Source organism: Cyprinodon tularosa, unplaced genomic scaffold (genome assembly GCF_016077235.1).
Source record: "Cyprinodon tularosa strain WSP-4 unplaced genomic scaffold, ASM1607723v1 ctg2, whole genome shotgun sequence".
Taxonomy (NCBI): domain Eukaryota; kingdom Metazoa; phylum Chordata; class Actinopteri; order Cyprinodontiformes; family Cyprinodontidae; genus Cyprinodon; species Cyprinodon tularosa.
The window spans coordinates 1,200,108-1,222,027 of NW_024038733.1; the positions used below are offsets into that span (position 1 = coordinate 1,200,108).

The 21,920-nt window shown below is 39.1% G+C and overlaps 3 protein-coding genes across 4 annotated transcripts; 1 reads left to right on the top strand and 2 right to left on the bottom strand.

The window, feature by feature from the left end:
• Positions 1-1,193: 1,193 nt before the first annotated feature.
• On the bottom strand, positions 1,194-7,070 carry LOC119783153. Its single transcript, XM_038284515.1, has 3 exons — positions 6,289-7,070; positions 3,847-4,702; positions 1,194-2,081 (listed from the first exon to the last, which is right to left on the bottom strand). The coding sequence occupies exons 1-3, from the start codon at positions 6,612-6,614 to the stop codon at positions 1,566-1,568; spliced, it is 1,698 nt and encodes a 565-aa protein (XP_038140443.1). The 5' UTR covers positions 6,615-7,070; the 3' UTR covers positions 1,194-1,565.
• Positions 7,071-9,016: 1,946 nt separating this feature from the next.
• ino80e (INO80 complex subunit E) lies at positions 9,017-13,099 on the bottom strand. Of its 2 annotated transcripts, XM_038284308.1 has the most exons (8): positions 13,005-13,099; positions 12,692-12,774; positions 12,536-12,606; positions 12,405-12,457; positions 12,244-12,325; positions 10,116-10,236; positions 9,729-9,827; positions 9,017-9,463 (listed from the first exon to the last, which is right to left on the bottom strand). In XM_038284308.1, exons 1-8 carry the CDS (start codon positions 13,030-13,032, stop codon positions 9,257-9,259), a joined length of 744 nt encoding a protein of 247 aa, XP_038140236.1. In that variant the 5' UTR covers positions 13,033-13,099; the 3' UTR covers positions 9,017-9,256. The 2 variants fall into 2 exon arrangements, with proteins under 2 accessions (XP_038140236.1, XP_038140237.1); XM_038284309.1 differs by lacking the exon at positions 9,729-9,827.
• Positions 13,100-15,318: 2,219 nt separating this feature from the next.
• On the top strand, positions 15,319-21,704 carry si:ch73-54f23.4 (zinc-binding protein A33). The gene is made up of 7 exons (XM_038284554.1): positions 15,319-15,493; positions 15,709-15,825; positions 16,017-16,112; positions 17,490-17,723; positions 18,079-18,101; positions 18,325-18,440; positions 20,986-21,704. The coding sequence occupies exons 2-7, from the start codon at positions 15,760-15,762 to the stop codon at positions 21,537-21,539; spliced, it is 1,089 nt and encodes a 362-aa protein (XP_038140482.1). The 5' UTR covers positions 15,319-15,493; positions 15,709-15,759; the 3' UTR covers positions 21,540-21,704.
• The last annotated feature ends 216 nt before the right edge of the window (positions 21,705-21,920 follow it).

Genomic DNA, 21,920 nt, shown 5'->3' on the forward strand with positions numbered 1-21,920 from the left:
GACATCCAAAATAACATCATAATTACATTTCACTTATCCTGGATTAGGTCAAAGAGGTGACAACTCCTGAATAAAAGCCCAGATGTCACTCTCAGAAACCGATTTTTAAATTGCCTCTTGCCTGGACGTCCTCCCAGTGAGACCCAGAACTTGTTGCAAAGTCTGTGTACTGTATCTCGTCTGGCCTTGGTCTGCCCCCTCAGCCTCCTTCTCTTAGGAATCACTAAAAGAGATGTATGGTGTAACAGTCCTTAACACTGTTTCCTTATTTTGGAAAAACTCATTTAAATCAAAGGCAGGTTCTGTATGTGTGGAATGCATGTTATGGAAGAGTATGGGAAGCCATTTTAACATAAATTCGGTTTTGTCTGACCATCCATAATTACGTTCCAGATATCTTAAAAAACATTTTGACTATCCAGAATGGTAATTTAAGATATCTGTATTTACATTCTGATTAGGACGCATAGAAGATATCTGAAATGTGTATTTGAAATAGTCAGTAATTCCTTCTAGATATCTTAAATTGACGTCTCCATACACGTTAATGGTACCGGTAAATCTGACGTAATTTCGACTAGTCAGAATGTAGTTAGAGATATCTCGAATAAGTATTTTGACTAGTGAAAATAGAAAATATATTTAGAGATATCTTGAATCGCTAAAACGTCGAGTCATAAAACAATTTGAGATATCTTCAATGTAAAGGCATTACAACCGAATTTATTTTAAAATAGCTTGCCATAGTGGTGTGGGTCCTGCTGTAATGCATGCTTTAAACTGACGACTCTAAACTCATCTTTATTGATGGACTGGTGAACTAGCCTCATCCAATAACAGCTGGAAACAAACATCCCCACAAGTATCAAATTACTATAAGAATGGCTATTTTAACTTATAAATACTGCTTTAATGCATCAAATTAAATAATAATAATTTAAGTTTTTTGTTCTCACATTGGAGAAATTTACCTCTGCATTTAACCCATCCCCTTGGGGATCTGTGGGCTGCCATTTTGCGGCGCCCCGGGAGCAGCGTGGGGTTAAGGGTTTTGCTCAGGGACCCAAAGTGGAGGCAGTGGGGATTGAACTGGGTACTTGCAACCTTCTCAGAGCACAAGCTCACTGCTCTAACCCACTAGACCAACACTCCCCTTGTACAAATACAAAATTGAAAAAAATAAAAAGCAAATGTTAAGTGTTGAAAGCAAGCATTCTCCTTTATTCAGCTGTACAGGTGCTAAAACCAAACACAGGAGTTGAGCATTTCCATCCCAAAGCACAGTGAAAACAGTGTGTTTTTCTTAATCAGACCTGAAGGTGCAGCAAGATATTTGGACAGCCAGCTTTTCCACAGTGATCAACAATGTGCAACATTTAAAATTTGTTACATTTATTTAGAAGAAAAAAACCTAAAAAAAAAAAGAAAAAACAAAAAAAAAACTGCAAGGCATATCAAATGACATCAGTGTTTTTTTGTTTTGTTTTTTAACCATGGTGCATTAGAAAAATCTAAACAAAAACAGAATAAAGACACTTTATTTATGGCTTTAATCCTTTTATCCTTTACTCTGATTCTTGCCCAAACGCCTCCCTTACTCCACCTAAAATCACATCCAACATCCCTATTATAAAGTTCCCTCCCATCCTGAACACATTGCCCACTCCACTCCCACTTCTACAGGCCAGCCTGCCCAGACCCCCACCTACACCCTGAGCTTGACCCTGCATTTCAGACGCCACAGTACCCACATAGCCCTCAGTCTGCTCCCACAGCCTCCCTCCAAAAAATTTGGTCACCCACCAACTATTATCCAGCGCGCCTCCAAAAATGCCCACTGTGTCTGCAGCCAGGGTTCCCATTCCTGTTAACCCAGTATGGCAGCTGATCAGCAGGGCCTCTGCCATTGAGGAGGTGCAGAAATAAAAACTGGAGAAGCAGGTCCCCCCAATACCAAGCAGCATATCTGCAGCTGATCCCATCCAGGACAGAAGGTCAGAGATGAGGAGGTGGAACAGAGTGAGGGTGTCACCAGGCAGCGCGGAGAGAATTCCCAGATCTTCCTGAAGAACATAAGTTACCTGGGGAAGAAGAAAAGGGCGTTGGCATGTGATTAGCAAGGAAAGAAACAATGCCAGGGATCAAAGAAACTATGTGGCCACACCTAGAAATGAGCAGACGAACGCTGAGCATGTTCAAATGTAGCTTTGACATTAAACTTGGAAAACTAGAATAAATGAAAACATAAATTCATTAAACACACGGGGCTTTTATTTATTTCAGTTAATGATTATGTCTTGCAGATAATTAAAACCCTAAATTAACTTTTAGAAAAGCAGAATGTCAAATAAGACAAATTAAGGGGATTTTTATCACAATGAATATGAGTCTATGTACATTATACACATTTTATATGTGGTTAGGGCTCCTTTTATAAGAATGAGTGCACCAATGAGGCGTGCTGAGGAGGAAATCAACATTTTGGTTCTTCTAAAATATTGCCTAGGCTGCTTTGATAATGGCATCGAGGTCATCTGCATATTTGGGTCTATAATGCCTCATCTTCCTCTTTATAGTCCTTCATAGATCCTCAGGTCAGACCAGTTTGATGGCCTATCAAGCAACAGACACATCATTGTCTTTGAGCCAGCTTTTAAGACTTTTAGCATTGTATGTAGCTTCCAGGTCCCAGTTCCAAAAAATTACTTTACATTTGTATAAAGCTTGTCAGTAGAGATAACTATTAGGTACACTGAAAATACATGGACATGCTTAGACCACAATAAGAATTTCTGCATTAAAAGTTCTTCTATTACACCGTGCAATTTTAGCTGAACTCCAATTACCAAAAAAATGGTTTTCAAACAGCTGGATACTGCAGTCATCCACCTGAAATAAATGCTTTAAATACCCTGTGTGCGTAATGAATATAAAGAGACTTTTTGAATTATTTAAAATAAATTAAGCGTTCCACTTTAAGAACGATGCTGTCAAAGTTATTAACAGATTGATTTATATCCAATCGATATTTAAAAAGAGCACATGTTATCAGTAAAAGTTTAAGTGAAACCCGATAAAAAGGAATATTAATCAAAAATAAAGACATAATTGTTTTTTATATACAAGTACTCTGTGAATACTTAAGGTTGCAGTTTTATGGTGCTTTATAATAACCAGAGTTGCCTGTGACTGGTTATCTTTCAGATAATTAATAATTTAGTTACATCTATCATCATGAGCTGAAGAAACAAAAGATAAATACAACCCCTCTAAACATCACCATGTATTTAACATTTTTTTTGTTGCAGTTTTTTAAAATAATTTCAAATTTGGCACATAAAAAAGAGAAATGTTTCCAATTCTATATCCATTACCACTCCTGTTAAGATGTGTGAGAGCTGATAAGTCAATGCATCATTTACTACATCTGCAGTAGCCTAATCTATCTGCCAGAGCATACTGGAAATTGATTATTTTGGTCAAAGTTAATAAGAAAATAAATCAGTTTTTAGTTCAGTAAGGATTTAACATTTAGCAATATGTAAATTATAAATCCCTCTTTATTTATCCAGGCTTTACCAGCAAATAGCGATAAGCCACTTCGCATGTTTAGATAAAGCCAGACACGCTTGCTTTGAACCAACAGTTTTCTGACTGAGTCCACCCTCTGTATAATTCCCTTTATCGGATTTTCTCCTGGTTTTTTTAATCACACCCTCATTAAAAGAAGATTATCTTTACTTTTAGGGTTTTAGTACATCTTTGCTAGTGGTGTGTGTGCAGAGGGCTGTATCTCCCCAGAGCAACCTGAAAGTCAGGATTTAACAATAGATTATGCCGTATCACCTGTGCAGGAAACTCTGTGATGGTGGAGAAGACGGGGTGCAGGGGGGCCTTGATGATGGACAAGGTGGTGGACAGGAGATAGACCAAAGTGCTGGAGGAGTTTGAGTCCTCTTCAGTAACAGGTTCACTATATGACTGCTCGCTACTCACAGAAAGTAGGGATTCTGTTACGGTTTCGTCTGAAAGGTCAGAAACATCAGCATTCTGTGATTTAGCACCAACCGCAGACCTTTCTTCAGGCACTTTGCTGCCCTCCTTTATGTCTTCCTTTGCATGTGGGTCAATAGTTTCTGATATAACATTTGTTGCATCTGCCTCTGCTTTTGCAGCATTTGCATGAGGCTGGTAACTGGGAAGCCCCACTATGGCTGCAGCCGTCTCCCTGTTGTCTCCCCCACAGCCTCCAGAGAATATCTCTGCCACCCCTAACATATCCTCCAGCTCCTTCATGCTCACTTGCCACTCTCCCTCCTCTGTCTCTTTGATTAACCCTACACTGAAGCTGCCTTTCCCCTCTGGAGGAGAGCAGCACACTGCAGACCACAGCAGTTTGGCCTGACAGTCTTCATCTCCATCCTCAGCTGCCCCAAGTCGTCCTGCTCCTGTCAGGATGTAGAGGCCGCCTCCTAGAGCGGCACACTTGGGGATGATGCTAGACTGGATGACTGCTGCTACTGCTGAGTCCCACTGTTGAAAAGGGGAGTTTATGGGTGAGCTTGGATCAGACTGATCTGCTCCTCCCTTAAGAAGAGCTGGAACTGTGGCTTTGGCACCATCTTCTTCTGTCTTGGAGTAAAAAAAGGAAAATATTGTTATTGGACAAATCATTGCTTTTTTTTTTTTTTTTTTACTTTTCCTGCAAAATTTTCCATTTGTGATTAATACATCAGTTAATGTTTAACATTTCATGTGTTTAAAACAAACAAGGTAAACTTTACTTCTCCACAACCCTTTTCTCTTTTTTACCAAGAACCTCCACGATGCATTCCTAAAACCTTAGTAATGCATAACTTGACTAATGTTAAACAAAGCAGCTACTTTGCTGGTTTCGGGGTTGAATCATTACTAGCCACCAAAATACAGGTCTACTGTAAACAGGAATATACATTATTGTAAAGATTTTTTCATTTACATTTACTGATAAGTAACCTGTCAAATTAGAAGGCATCAGAACCTCTTTAAAGACTGATAAAAAGCTACTTTATAACTTATTAGTAATTATAAATAAATGACCTCTGACTCTGATCTTATTGTTGTTAAGCAAATGATTATTTGTTCTAATCTCAGAAATAAAACGTGGGTTAAAGACTGCAGTAATGTCAGCAAAAGTAACATATATGGATTATCGATAGAAAAATATATTGTGTAGAAAATCATCCTCTTCTTACTTGCAGGTGATACAAAAAGTTGTTGGTCAGCTTTGAATAGAGACTAGTAAAAAGGAACAATAGATCTGAGCTTTAACTGGGTCATTTTGGGGCATAAATTCGGTTCTAAATCATGTCTCCAAGTCTGGTCCTCTAGAACTGCTTCTCTGAAATGTTTAAATACATTCATGCTCCAAAAGAACAATGTCAAAGCATCATTATCAGGCTTTTACAGAACTTGGTAGAGACTGCAGGGGGGAAACTTGTGATGGCTCTGTATTACTGAGATTTTTTTTTTTAGTGGTCAAAGTAAGAAGAAAAATATCTCTGATCTTTAACAGTATCCTGCGAGTCTCATCCCCACAGCATGCTGCGGCCAGCACCATCCATCACTATGGAGTTTGTGTGTTCTCTGTCTCTATTTTTCACCGTACATACTGTTTTGAATGTACCGTAGGCCAATTTTTCAGTATTGGTCTCATCTGGCCATCAAAACTTTATCCACATTTGCCATGTCTCTACAGCTAGGACTTGTTTTAGTATTTCCATTTTCAGATGACAGACTAAATCTATCTGAAACCTCAAAGCTTTGTATTGTATGACCTACATCTACTTCTCTGCCAAGGCAAAATACACTTATCGGCTCTGTTCCTTCATGTTCAATATGCTCAGGCCTTCAAGGAGCAGCTGGATTTATACTTACTGAGAAGATAGGAAAGCTGTTGGATGCTAAGACTGAATAAATGCTTATGCATACTTCTAAAGTGAAAACTGTGCTTAACGTTCCTTCTAATTAAACCTGCCACTATTCTGATAAAACAGCACTTAAATACTTTGAATTTTGTGGCTGCTAAGGTACATAAAATGTAATAAGTTCAAGGCTGTGAATACCTTTGCAAGGTCAATCAGTAATGTTTATATTTTGACAAGAATTAGACAAAGAATCAGTCCAAAAGTAAAAACCTGGACCTGCAGGAAAAACTAAGAGAAAACAAGTCTAAAGGGTGGTAATTAAGTGGAGTGCTTATAAGCTATACAAGCAGAAATTCTATAATGCTATCTTAATTTTTAATGCATCCTTACCACAGTCTCTCCCCCATGCTCCTCCTCTCTCCCTGTCCATCCATGGCTTAGATGAAAGGCAGAGCAGACAGTGGTGTCACAGGTCGGGCTGGACAGAGTGGCAAACGCCTGTCCCCCGGGCAGCCTGTGGCAGCGGCGGTGCAGGGGCAGCTCAGCTGAGGCTCCCAGAGGAAGCATCTGTCTGTAGAAGGAGCCGTCGCAGAGGGTGAGGCCTGGCTCGGAGTCCTGCTCAGCGGGAAGAGACAGGCCTGGGCCCAGAAGTGCCAGCAGGCAGACAGCAGCAGCAGCTGCTGCACTGAGAGCAGCAGGACTCAGCATGGTGGTGAGCTCAGCTAATCTTCCCTCCTCTCAAACACAATGAGGGGAGGCTTATAAATTATCCAGTGGTCTCGGCGTACAGATGAAGATAAATAATGGCTGCTGATGGGCTTGCTGTTTTCCCCCTCACCGATTCCTAGCTTCTTTCTCTGGTTTAACTCCAACCATGCCTGCCTTCCTCTCCTTCCAGCCGTGAAAGTGAATCAGTTTTTGCAGGAACAATCTTGCTTACTCCTTAATTTCCCTTTCCAGTGACAGCCTCGCCCCCCTCTGTCAGTTCCACCCTCTGGCTGTTTGTGCTCCTCACCGCTCCCTCTGCAGCTACACCTTTACCTCCCATTGCAGTGTGGCACATAACCTGAGCCCACACCTATTAATTACCTGCAAGACTGCATTCCCAAAAAAATACATTTGTGCAACAAAGCCGTGCACATTCCAGTGAGTCAGAAAAAGACATGGCTTTTATCTGAACAGCTCCTAAATCAAGCAGTGAGCTCTAAAATAAGCAGTTTGTTAATGAAATCCTCATTAAATCGTAACGCTGACAGCAACACATTCACTCTAAACTCACACGCCCACCTTCATGGCCCACAGATTAAAGCTGGCATTTCCTAATATCAGTAACATGCCTGCTGAAGCACGATTCTGGCATGCATGGACTCTTACAAAATCATTATGGCAATGGCAAGTAAACAGTAAGAGTGAAAAGTAAAAAAAGATCTCAAGCACTCCCAACAACAAGACGGGGTGGAGTTCAGCCAGAATGCCTTCACATTACTCAAGAGTTATGGTTAAAAGGAGCCAAAGGCAAACATAAGGTTCTGCAGAGTGGTGTCAGCATTCCTCAGGACAGAGGTGAAGCAAGCAATAGATTTCTGACAAAATATGAATTAAGATGACAAAAACAACACATTTGAATCTTAACTTTAAATAATGCATTCCTTAAATCGGTGTGATTTTCATAGCAGGGCATCAAGCCATTAAATAAAAGCTGTTTAAGCTCTTTACGTACATAAAGAATTATACAACACCTCTGCAGCTTCTGTGCTATTTATATAGCAAAGCTAACAATATTTCAGTTTTTAAAAAAGTTTAGAGTTAAAATGAAAAGACTTTGACACACAACGGTACAGGTGCAAAAACAAATTGTGTATGTATTTTAAAAAAAGGCATTAATTATGTCAGAACTGTAACAAGTACAACTTTGTAATTCTGTGGTTACAAATGACAAACTTTGAGACAGCGGTTGGACCAAGGAAAGCAAAAAGACTGTTAATGGATAAAACAGTCAGTGGAAAAATAGAAACAGCAGCAGAAATGATCAAATTACAGATACTGAGTCATGAGACAAGTGGGCATTGATTAGCATGATCAGCATATCAAATACCACACGAAATGAATATTTTGATCTAGATAGCTACCAACTGCAGCTAATCAGGGTAATTCTTTTACTACCTGCAGCAGAACCATGTCATATCTTCATAAGCTTCTGAGAAATATCAATATATATGTGGAGCAGCTGCAGCTAGCAGACAGTCAGATTTACGTGGCCCATTTTAGCAAGCTATGGCAGATAAGCTCATATTAGACATACTCATACCAGAGGGACAGAACGCTGTTAGCATCTAATAACAGTCTAGAAAGTCAAAACAGCGAATGTTTAGCTGTTGCTTTTTGTTCCTTGACAACATCTCTGTTCCTATGTGCAGTGAGGCTGCAACAATCCACCATCAGTTTTCTCAGTCTGCCCGGAATGGTGCAAGCCTTTAGATTTCACATAAGTCTGTCACTTCTGCCGTAGCATAAAACACATGCTGTATGCGGTACTGGCTTATTGAACAAGCTCATGATGGTACAACATGTTTTATTACAGAGAGAGACCAATTACACATAATAACCCCACCGAACCAGATTAAGGTTTTAGGTGCCACCATATCAGAACAAGGTGGTAGCTTTCGAGTTAATCCTTAACTAGAGATCCATATTTAGACAAAAATTCTGCTTAAGGCGAAACATCTTTTGCTGTCAAGAAAGAAAAAAAAACTGATCCTGCAATGTGCGGAGCATTAATGAGTCAGTAAAGTACCATATAATCACAACTTTGATGTGGTCCATGTAACAGTGATGAAATGCTATGAGCTTTCAAGAACATATAGAGCATTGAGATCAAGATACCCCTATGAAGACAATTAAAAAAACAAAATCTAAATACAGTTTGGACCAATGCTTTGTAGCATAACGGGGTGACAATTATGCATTCTATTTCCTCTGTTGGATTCAAAACGACCTCATTTAGAGACACCCTGGGTTACATTTTTCCTTTAAAAGGTCAAAATTTGTCTCATTCAGAGAAAAACATTTGATAGATTGTACTAAATTGGATGGTTAAACAAAAAACAAAAACAAAACAAAAAAACTACTACAACAAAAAAAACTCAAACATCTGTTCAATCCAGGGAATGCACAATAAGTGCACCTTCACAAAAAGAAATATTACCAGATCATGGCTTTATTAATAATCTGCAAATTATCATTATCAATCACACTGTAATTGATCCTATAGCCACCAGGGGGAGCTTGGCTTTCAGGAGAAAAAAAATCAAGTCTTTTTTGTCATCCTTTTCCTCCTTCTTCCTGCTCGTTCACTCATTGGGAATGTCAATGACGAGCTCAGCCTCATCTCCCTCCCCTCTGTCCTCGTCGCCCCTGTCGCTGTCCCCGTCGCTCTCACCTTCCTCATCAGCCGCGTCTCCGCTCAGCATTTGTTTGGGAACCCAGCTGAAGGGCCCTCTAGCTGCCTGAGCGGCTCCAGAAGGCGACGTGTAGTTAGCCGCCATCGGAGCAACAACCTAAGGAAAAGAAGGGAAAAAAATTTAAAAAGGGGACAAAAAGAGGACAAAAACATCTTAAATAAAAAGGTGAATGGCAACGGATGGTAATGTCACAGATGTGTACATAAAGTTAAGACAAAAATTGGTAATGTACCTTAACTTAGAGAAATGTTGCATAAAATATTCTAAAACAAACCAATAAAAACTAAAGACGTTGGAAGGAGTAAATCTGTTTTATCATCACTTCTCTGTAAACATCTCCTTTTTCCCCTCCTCCTCTCACCTTCCCTGTGGCCTCTCTCTTGTTTTTTGCCGTCTTTGTTTTTCTCTCTTTCTTCATTCGCTCGACTGGCGGTGCCAAATACTCTGGTGGGAAGGGCATCTGCCCCCATACATGCACACCCCGATTATTCCAAATGACCACATGCACAATTTCATGAAGAGTTTGAGGCACACACACATACATAGAAGAAACACAAACATACAAACACGGGAGAACGAGGAGCACAAGGACAGTGAAGGCATTTAATAAAAACGAAAATAAAAACATGTATAAAAAAGAAAACATTAAATAAAAAATTCAATGAAAACAGGGAATATGTCTGCAGATGAGAAGATGACAATGGCTGCAGTTTTACTGCGGTAAATAACCAAGAACTGGAGAACTCACGGTGTTGAGGTAAGATCCGGCACTGGATGACTGCAGGGGGTTAACCCCAGGACGAGACAGCAGAGAGAGATGAGGCGATGAGGAGGAGGAAGAAAGGCATGCTCCAGGGCTGCTTTTCCTCCTGAAGCATGAGGAATTCACAGATGAGGTCAAAGTGATAAATGAGAGCTTCAACAATTATGGAGCTAAACAATTTGCTTAGTTAAATTGTTTATCTTGACAACATAGATGGATTAAAGTCATAAAAAACAACAGCAGTAAGAAATAATAACCAGCAATTCAATTATGGAAGGTCATTATTTAGATCTGGGTGACTTTCCTAATGATAGAGAGAAGAAATGTAACCAATAAACACCCAGGTTTCGTTTTTACTTTACATTTTCACTCAGCCTTCACTGAGTTTTATTGTTTCCTTAAGTCCCCTCTAAAAACTTGAGTCAGCTAGAAATATCTTAAAGAATTAGAAACAGGTTGAAAGAAAGCCTGGTCAGCCGAGCCAACAATGACTTCCTTTTCAGAGGCATGGGCCAGTATGGGGTTTTGCTTGCCCTGTTTATCTGTAACTTTTAATACCAATTTTGTCTAGCCTGGCCATGAGGGGTTGAGAGGATAAACCCTTTCACACATTCCCCAGAATGCCTAGTGGCTCTAAAGGAGTTCAATGAAACTGTAGATCATCTCACAGGTACAGCTGGGTGAAATTCCTCAAGAATCTATTTATTTTCATATCAAATCTGATTTTTTTTCCTTTCACACTTAGGTTTCATATAAAAAAATTGCAAATAACATAATTGCTCTCAAAAACTAGCTTGTATTTCAATCGTCCTTTCTGGGAAGTGACCTTAATTTAAAGGGCAGAAATATTCAAGCTGGAAAAAAGGCTACAAACAATGAAAATATTTCTCACTAAAGGTTTCAGGCGAGCATTATCAATAAACTATCAGTTATGAGTAAAAATCTAACAACAAAAAGTGATGAACTGATGTCACCTGGAGTTTTGGAAGCCCAAGGTGTGTATTGGTAAAAAAAGAACGAAATGAAAGATTCTCCAAAAATTAAATCTCCATTAAGAACAAATTTAGATTAATCAATAAAATAAAATCAATTAGTCGCCCAGCATTATTCGCTGGTTATATTTTCTATTGAAATTAATCAGATTATTACCACAACATATATTTATATTTCCCTGCCCTACTCCTAAATAGATCTCAAAAAGGAGTTGCATATCATTATAAAATGGTATTTTTATGCGATTAATTACAACCTCCAATAATTAGCTCATCATCTCATTCGTGATTATATTGTTTATTTTAAACTGTCAGCTTGGATTGGAACAGATTCTAGAAAATGACTTTTAAATTAAAGGTATTGTGATATCTGATAAAACTATTCAAGACAAAAAAGAATGACTTTGAGAGAAACTCCCGGCTCTATGGATATACTGTATACAATATGAAACCAAACCCAAAGACCAAAGTCTTTATAATGCATTTTAAAAACTTTTAATGTCTTTCTACATATATTCTAGGGCTGCAACTAATGATTATTTTGCGAATCAATTAATCTGTTGATTATTTTTCTGATTAATCGATAAAAAATCAGACACCCAAAGGTTTCTTAAAGGAGATTTTTTTATGAAATTAAACCAGGTGAAACTAAAACTTTTCCGTTTAAGGAGTTCTGGATAGAGCATGTTTTTTTTTTTTTTTATCTTAAATGCAAAATATTTATGTATTTCATTCTCTTGATATACTTACTTTTCTAAGTGGGTTGCTCTGTCAGCAAAAGGCATGTTTTAGAGTCTCTATAATCCAGTTAATAACTTAGTTGATCATTATTTCAATAATTGATTAATTACGATTAATCCGATGAATTTTTTCAGCCCAAATATATTCTTAACATAAATAATACAACTCGGTAACCTATTTCTTTACTTAAAATACATCTTCTTGTAATATTTCTAAAGATCTGTGATATTAAAAATACAAGGTTAAATCCAATGATAAAGACCTTCTTTTGAAAAAACGCTAAAGTCTGTGAAACTGTTTGATCTTTTCAGTCCAAATTGAATTATATGCAGATAAAGATGAACCCTTTTCTGGTCAATCAATATAAATCTCTGGCTTACTTTTTAGCAATTTCTCGTTCTCTTTCCCTTTCCCTTAGTCCTTCGCCTTCACTGTTCTCTGAAGAAACTGTTGCATCTGAATCTGGAGAAAGTAGCAAGAATGTCTGACTCGACAGGAAACTAAAATCAGCTCAGAACGAGATGTATGATGTGGTACCAACCTGAGGAGTCCTCATCCACCCTCTCATACTGCAGCAACCTGTCCAAAAGAAAACTACAAAACAGACCAGACTTCAGTTTACACCACTTTTAATTTGGACACTTGGACATGATCAAGCAGGAACCACTTTACCTTTTGTCTCTAGAAACTTTTAGAAGTTTTCTTTGTGCCCTTCTCAACTCCTCCTGAAAACATTCCTGCTCCTGTGAACCAGTGTAAACCAGTAATAAGGTATGCATTCTGGGTTTAAACCATCATTACTTAAAAAAAAAAGCTCAAAGCACTCACATAAACCAGAAATTTTAATTTTCGTTTAAGAGTTTTATATTTTCGCTTGTAGTCGACCTCGACGTCTGTCTGGCCGTTCATTTCTGTAAAATACATGCCAAAAACAATCAAATTAACCAACCGAACTTCTGTTAAGCCGCAGTGCATTGTATACTGGAAGCTCAGTTAGCTTAGTTAGCTGGAGCTTTGAGTATTTAATGCTATATTTTTATTTATACAGGGCACAAAGACCACTAAAACATGTAAAAGAGCCTCAAACTGTAAAACCTGAAACCAGAATTCGTATTTTGGCTTTTTAAATAGCATCAATTACCTTTAGCTTGGGTTGCTCTCAGCGACATTTTTCTTGTTTACATGCGTTTTTTCTACAGCATTTCCGGCTGCGTAGTTCCCTCCCAGCTCAGTACTGCCCCTCACAGGTCAGACGGTGGTAGTTCAACATTCATCTGAGAGAACAGGCCGCAGTTTCATTACAAAATACAAAGTACATCAAGCGTTTATTTATTGATGTTTACGTCGATAGAAAAAAAAAATAACATAATAATTTTGTTTTCATCAGAAAATTAGATGATGATATTGAAGTAAAAAAATAGAATAATTTTCTCATAGTTTTTTCTTAAGACAGCTGAGCTGTTAGCCATCCACAAGAAATGCAAAGCCTATTCTAGAAAAAGCTGGGTTTTAGCAAACTGGAAGCAAGTTTAATAAAGACTGCATATAGAGTCACCAGAACCTTGACGTCCACTGTTTGTGTTTTATTGCCCCTGAACCAGAGATAACATTAAAATACATTACAATAGAATAGAATAGAATAGAATAGAATAGAATAGAATAGAATAGAATAGAATAGAATAGAAAATCTCTGTATTGTCCCACAATGGGGAACTTCTGGTGATGGACATGGACATTTATACAGTTGTAAAAAGCTATTTTTTCCAGGATCCACTTTAATTGTTTGTTTATTAATTCAGATATCAAGGTTGAAAGAGAACCGAGGCACATCACTGCATTTCCATCAAGTGCAAAGTTTTTGAAGTCAGTAATGATTTTGAGAGTCATGTAATCTGTTGCTTTAGTATTGATCAAATCCAGTGTTAGCACAAGTGTTCACTGGGAAATTGAATAGTGCTTCATGTTTCTGTTTTCTCTGCTGACAAGCTTTATGGAGAACATGATTTCCATTGGGACTTGGTACCTGCCCACACAGCCAAAGGTTTTAGTACCTGCAAATTTGCTTTAACCTAAACCCCCACTTAGAATAGATTAAGCATTGTAAAGAGAAAGATGAAACACCACATCGAGCAATGCGAACATTGGGTGCAGTATTAAAGTAATACATTTTGAAATGGATAATCTAACACATTTAGATAAATACTTATTTTTGTGTATGTATTAGTATCCATATATGATATGTTGATGTATTTACATAAAACTCCATCATCCATCCATTTTCTTACACGTTTAATCCCAAGTGGGGTCACGAGGGGTGCTGGTGCCCATCTCCAGCTGTCTACGGGCGAGAGGCAGTGTACACCCTGGACAGGTCGCCAGTCCATCACAGGGCAACATAGAGACAAACAGGACAAACAACCATTCTGGTACACACTCACACCTAAGTAGAATTTAGAGAAGTCAATTAACCTAACAGTCATGTTTTTGGACTGTGGGAGGAAGCCAGAGTACCCGGAGAGAAACCCCACATGCTCAGGGAGAACATTCAAATTCCATGCAGAAAAACCTTGGGCCGGGAATCAAACCCAGAACCTTCTTGCTGCAAGGAAGCAGTGCTACCCACTGTGCCACTGAGAAGCCCTAACTCCTTCATATGCTCTCTTATTGCTGTTTATTTTGTTAAAAAAAGTTGTATTCATGCTGTGTTTTGCTTATAACATATTTCCTCCTTCTATTCTGCCCAGAGACCGTGATGGAAAACCTTCCTATTTAGGTGCCTTTTATAGTCAAGTTCAAATATGTACATTTAATAATGAAATATATTATACAGTAAAAAAAAAAAATGTTTGCCTCTTTACTTTTAGCAAGCTATAATGTTGAGCCTGTCTGTAAAATGCAAACTTGCAGTAGAGTTTTTTCCTTTACTAAACCACCCTGTAGGGCTCCTCTCTATCTGCTTCATCCTGTACTGCACCAAGTTTGCAGCCTAACCCTAGCCCGCCACAGTCACTTACTCGGGCTCAAAATGATGAATTATAGATGAAGAACATTTGCAGAGACTCTGCTTCAGTTCACATACCCATAGCCTGTAGCCAGGCCCTCTATTTTTTAGTGGGTGTTGGGGGGAGGGGGGACAGTTAGAGATCAGGAGAAGTGGACAGGGCAACAGCAGGTTTGAGCCTTATTAACACACAGATAACACTCCTTCAGGGGAAAACAACAGTAAACGGTACATTTAGTTTGCATCCCTCCCTCTCAAAGATGGAAAAAGCAATACCCTTTCATGCCTATTCAGCTCTAATTGCATGATCAGCTCATAAAGCTGCTGCCCAGGATCTCGTCACCTTCTTCTACAGACATTAGAGAGCCACCTTTCAAAAATAAGCATGGATCATCTGCCTTCCAGGCACAACAACTGATACGCAACACAACCTCTGACTGGCTGGCTTTCTCTCTTGTTGTTTTCCAAAGACACGGGGAGACAGAAATAGATTCATCTGTTTCTGCTTCCATAAATCGCTGCTGCCAACCTCTCCCTATCAGCCAACAATCCCTCCCGGCAGCTCCCCCTCATCCCGCCCCTCCTCTTCCTCCCCCCTGCTTGCTTCTAATGGATCCATATATTCACAGGTCAGACTGTTGCTCCTGATTGCCAGAGCCTGTCAATGCGTTTCTTCTTGTAAATTTCTGCTTGGATGTATGCCCTTGTCTTGCTTGGTGTTTTCATTGTGTCAGCATCCGTGTTTCTGTCTAATCCCCCCATGCGTCTTACTGTCTCCTTGATGTGTACTAATGTCCTTCACATTGCCTTACCCTCCTGACTCCCTCCCTCACTTTTATTTCAGCTTCTTCTCGGTCCCTTCGCTTCAGTTTTGTTCCTTATTCAGAAAACTGGAATGTACCAGAACCACATCAAAGACACAAACAACAACTGCAGCAAAAGCCTTCTCTGTGAGAAAAAGGTAAGATTAATGTTTTTTAGCTCTCGCTGGATGGAGGTAGCCTACATGTTTTTTAATAATCTACTTGTATTTTGGTTAACCTTTTAAAAGAACACTGTTTTATTTTGCAGGATAATAAATCTGAAATGTTTCTACTCCCTTTTCTCTAATAACCTGTCTCTTCTGTGTGTGTCAATGTGTGAGTTTTACAGGCCAAGCTTGTCGAGGCTATTAAAAGAATCAAACATGAGGTAGACGAATGCAGAGAAGCAGAGAGAGAGACTTTCATAGACTCATTGGAAGTAGAGGTACCTTTATTCCAACACAACCTGTAGGTTTGGCTGAATAGAATAAAATTCCATAACCATAGTCTCTGAAAACATTAGGCACGTTATATATTTTGTTACTTTGACAAAGGTTGCAGGACAACCTTACTTATTCACTTCACAAAAACTGCCTTTCTGTTGGAGTGCTGAGAAAAAAAGTTGAAAGAGTTTGGGTTTACATTTTTCTAAAAGTCCAAAATAATGAGTGCAAAACACAATGAGGTGGGAAACTATAGCATATTACCGGAAGCCAAACAAATCAACAGAAGAGTAATGGCAGCAGCATAAATCATTGGGTAGGGTTCAGGATGGAGAGGTATTCAATAAGGTGGGTGGAGCTAAATGTGGGCAATCTTAAAAAAACTGTTAAAGGTTGCTGAAGACCTGCTACTGTGGCAAGGCACTACTCTTCAGCAGGACTAGCATGCTAAACATACATTTTTATTGCTTATATCAAAGCATATTCTTAAGTTTGAATAATAGTTATAACTTTATCCTATAAAACAGCTGTAGCTAAACTCAATGCGACGAGATGGTGATTGAGCTATTTCAAAAATAAGAGATGATACAGATCTTAGTCTCTATATGGGAAGTAAGATACTCATATTTATTCATATTATTGTGTCATTTCTGTGTTATGAAATCTGCCCAAAATACAATAAAGCTGGTTGTTAACTTTAAGTTGTAAAATGTAAAGCATTATATATGTAGGCAACAAGCTCATGAAGTCTAAAATGTCAACATCTGGGTAGAGGTTGATTGAGGACCCAACTGAAGAGATGACGGAGGCAGAGATGAGTTCTTGCAGGTTTAATAAAATCAAAAGGGCAACAGGAACAAAATACCGGAAACCAAAAACCAGGGGAAAACACACATGAGGAGTGGCAAGAAACCAGCACTGACAAAGTATATATGGGAGACAGAACAAAGACTGAGGTAATCAGCGGATATGGAGCAGGTGTGGATAGAAGTGACTAGAAGGGAGCTAGGGGAAAGGAGACAGGCACAAGGGGGCAACAGAATGTAACACAAAAAAGCAACACAGCTTAACTATAACACTGAATGGAAAATAAACCAAAGATCAACAAAACAGAATGACATAGAAAACTGAAAAACTCAATGTCCAAAAGGGCAAAACCATTTGTTCATAATTTTGACTCTTACTACATTTAATCATTGTTCTATAATTTTACAAGAATGTATTTCAGGTTATAACAGCAAATTGATTCCACCTGTGGGAACGAATATGACCAATATAAGAAGCCCAAAATCCACTAAGAAATAAGTCATTTATGACTCCTTCATTCAGCTTCTGAAAGAAAAATCCAAGATAACTAATAACCCTCCCATCTTTTTTAGAACAGGTTTGAAGAATTAGAACGGGAAATCAGAGCCGAGTTTCATAACCTCCATCGCTTCTTGGAAGAGGAGGAGAATCAAGACCTGCAAAGGCTGAGGAGGGAGAGGCAGAAACAGCTGAAGCAGCTGAAGGAGAGAGAGAAGAAGATAGAGGCACAAGGAAGGGATCTGGAAAAAGCAATAACAGTGCTGAACAGCAAGCTGACTGAGGAGGATAGTCCTAAACTGCTCAAAGTGAGGAAGACTGGTGATGTGGCTAAACAGATCTTAATAAATATGTTAGAATAATAAATAGTTGGATAAATAAATAGACAATAAAGAAGTAAATATGTGTACATACTATTCCTGTTTTTAGTTGAGATTAAGCCTTCAGATTGAGCTGCATGTCTGCAGAAAAGCATTCAATTTGTTCTGCTGCCCTTTCCTGGCTCCAGACCAGATACTGACATTGATCCGCTAAATAGTTGACCAGTCTGATTATATAAGTGCAAATCAATTTCTCATTTAAAAGGGAAAGAAAGAGAGGCGGTCAGTGGATTTGTCAGCAAATGCATTTTGATCATGTTCTAAACTTTGTCTTTCATTGCAGGAAATCCAAGATCTTGTAAAAAGGCAGGTTTTTTTCAAAGTGTGCTTTTAGTAATATAAAAAAAAAATCCTGTCTGTCTGTCTGTCTGTTTTTGTATTGCAACTGTCTTTTGTCTGTAAAAATAGATACTCTGTGATACCTTAGCCTTTAATCCTGTGTGTGTGCTGATGGTATGCTTGTAATGTACAACATTCTATGCTAAGTGTCCTCCACTGTAACCTTTCTCCTTTTAATTTGCATTTTCAGGTCTCAGGTCCACTTTATTCTTCCTGCAGAGGTTGACACAGAGGTCCGCTCAGGCTGGTTTGTGGGTCCCATCCAATACAGGATATGGAAACACATGAAAAGCTGCCTTTACCCAAGTATGTGTTAACACCTCTTTGCAAGAGTACGGTATGTGAACCCATTTAGCATCTTTTCACACTATACCTGCAATTTCTGTGGAATCAGAAAACAAACACATTTTGCCCATTGTCTACCTGGAAGGAGATCTTCTTCCTCAGTCTCAGAGTTAATTATGCTATGTAATTCCAGTATTTAGCTTCATCCATCTTCTTATCAACTCTGACCAACTTCAATCCAGTTGAAGAGAAGCATCCCCAGAGCATCATGCTACCTCCACCTTTTCCCCCGTTCAGCATGATGTCTTTAGACTTCTATACAGTGATGGCTCTCCATCCCTGAGGGTGCTTTTTGGTTTTCTCCTCAGCTTCCCTGTCAGCTCAGATAATATGACCATGTCTCAGTAGGTTTGTGGTTGTGATATACACTTAACATTTTTTAAATGATTAATTGATTGAACAGTGGTCTGTGGTACATTCAAAGTCAGCATTGTTTTATAGTCTAACACTGCATTAAGTTCCTCACCACTTCCTCCCAGACCAGTTTGTGGTGTTTATGGGTTTTCAAGATGCAGTTTGTTCACTAATGACCTCTTAAACTTCCAAGACATTTGTAGAGCAGTTGGACTGATAGTGAGAATAATTATTACAGTATGAGACTTCCAAAGACATTTATTTCACTGGAATTTATTTAGGGGTATCAAAGTGAAGGGAAGAGTCAAAGGCATACCTAATTTTCAGAATTTTGTCTTTTAAAAATACATAAAGTCCATATATCCATTCTTTCTCCTCCTCCTAAGAAATACCCAATAAAGCAGTTGTGTGATCAAATTTAAAATAGTAAAACAACAACAACTGTCATGAATTTATCAAGAGCTCGGACCCACATGCAGAAAACCAATACAGAGAGGGGAAAGTTTAACTGGTTTATTGAGAAGATTGTGATGAATCCAGTGTAGCTCTGAACACTGCTCAACTGGAACTGGAAAGTGAGGGGAAGACACTGCAGTCAGTTCAGGCTCAGTGGGAAATTTGATTCTCAAACTTGAAGAGGAGAAATAGATTGCAGACTCACGTTTCCAGAAAATGGCTGACTCCTATACTCCAGTCGGTGTGGGGATGTTCCAGTGTTAGTCTCATTAGTTGGAGGGCGGACAGGGTTTACCCAGAATGCGGTTGTTTGTAGGTGAACGGAGAAAATGACTGCCACTTAGATTTCCTGCGGTACTTGAACGGGTTGTTGTGGAGCTGAATCCCCTGCTCAGAGAGAAGCCCCAGACATTCCTTGGGGAAATTGGTTGATCTGAATCACACCCTTTAATCCTCAGCTCAGCTTGATTCTCAGAAGATCCTTCCAGGGGAGAGAAGGTCCGAAACATCCAGTTGCAGGATGACTTCCTGCCGAGAGGCAAAAACAAAATGAGGTTATAACTCAGGTAGACAAAAACTCAGTTTGACTCAGCAAAACTCAGCTTGGCTAGAGTACTCAAAACTGGCAAACACTCTGGCGTCGAGACAGTGGCAGTCAGCAGCTTAAGAGCTCTCCGTTAACGAGGTAACCCTCCGCAGGTGTGTGAGGAGGCGAACCAGGACCAGGCTCCGCCTGGTGGAGGAAGGAAGACAAACACACAAAACACAAACCACACAGACAGGAGTCCTAACAACAACAACAACAAAAAAACCGTTAGGTAATAAATCATAAAGTACAAAGCAGATTTCAGATAGAAACATCCTATTTACTAATTACACATAAGGAGAGTTTTTTATTACTTCATTACTTGTAAATTATAATAATGGCATGCATAGTTAAAAACCCCAAATTTAGAAAATATAAGATTAACAGAAGTAAAATCAAAAATTCTATGCAAAAACATCTGGACTATTGCTTAATGCTACAAATTCATATTGCTATATGAAAGTAGGGTTTTTGTTTCATGTTTATAACAATGGTTTAACAGTCAGTAATGGTTTGGGTGCCATGTCATCTGCTGGTATATGTCCACTGGCTTTCTAACAAGCTGTATGGAGATGTTGGTATAATTCTCCAACTGGACTTGGCACATCACACACTGCAAAACTCTGCGCTTTTATCCACATAGAGTTGGCTCTCTAGAACCCAGAGCTGGTTTTGTGACCATGTCGTGTTTGAGTGGACACTAACCGGTCTGATCCGACCCCCAGAGAGGATCTGTGCTCTGTTTTTAATGTTGCTGTTTGCATCAATCATACAAGCTTACTTTCCTAAAGAAGATTTGCAAATTTTCCTCTATGTCAGACTCACCACCAGTAAGTGAAAATGGGGACGAGCGCGTAGGGCGGCCTTATGTAAACATATCACCAGAATGATTGACAATTAGGAGGACCACTTATTTTGACGATCCACCCAGAAAGAGAACATCCTGCACTATACCTTTAATCTACATATTATGAGTTTTACTGTCTAAAATAAGTGACAAAAATATTGAACTTTTTCACAATACCACAATGTTTTGAGACACACCTCTATTCCATATAAACACATTTAAGGTCAGTAAATCTCATTGTCCTGAAACCATTTTTCTTTTAGATATCACATCAGTGAAGTTTGACCCAGAGACTGCCCACCCTAATCTATCCCTGTCTCAGACCTGCACGTCTGTTTGGTTCGATGAAGATAAGGACACATCAGGGGTCCAAGCCAACCCACGTCGGTTCAACTACTACTACTGTCTCCTGGGCCAGCAGGGCTTTAATACCGGCCGGCACTACTGGGAAGTGGAGGTGGGCTACAAAACAGCATGGAGGTTAGGTGTGGCACGAGAAGATGTTCCCAGAGGAGAGATGACAGAAACTGGAACCTCCATCGGCCTCTGGACGTTGGCCTTGAAGGGCGGCTCTATCCTGGCATGCACTGATCCGAAGCCCACAAAGGTCACCGTGTCCGCCCGTCTTATCCGCATCGGCGTCTTCTTAGACTGTGAGGGGGAGGAAGTGACGTTCTACAACGCCGTTACAATGGCGCCGATTTACACCTTCTCCACTGGAACTGTCATGGTTCCCCTGTTTCCCTTCTTCAACCCATGTGACACAGATGATGGAAAGAACACAGGACCGATCACCATCTTTAATCCCTCACTTTAGGATGCTGGACTTAGTAGCTGGATGAATGATGGACAAAACGAATCTTAGAATGAGTAAAAATGTATTTTATTTGTCTTATGGCTCAACACCAACCAAAATGTGTTTTTTTGTTTCCTTATAATTGAAAGTATTTAAGCTAGTTAATAAATAAGCAAGAAAAAGGTTGCCTCCTTTGGGATTTTATTCTTTGATGCAGAATGGGTGGCCAAATCTACATTAAACTAATATGTCTGTAATATTTAATAATTAAAGGCTGAGCATTAAGCTTTAGAAAACCAAGCACCAGAAAACAGAAACAAAACAGCGGCAGGTGCAAACAACTTTATGATGTCACCTTTGGCCTTCATATAAATATGTCTGCTATGTTGTTATGACACGTCC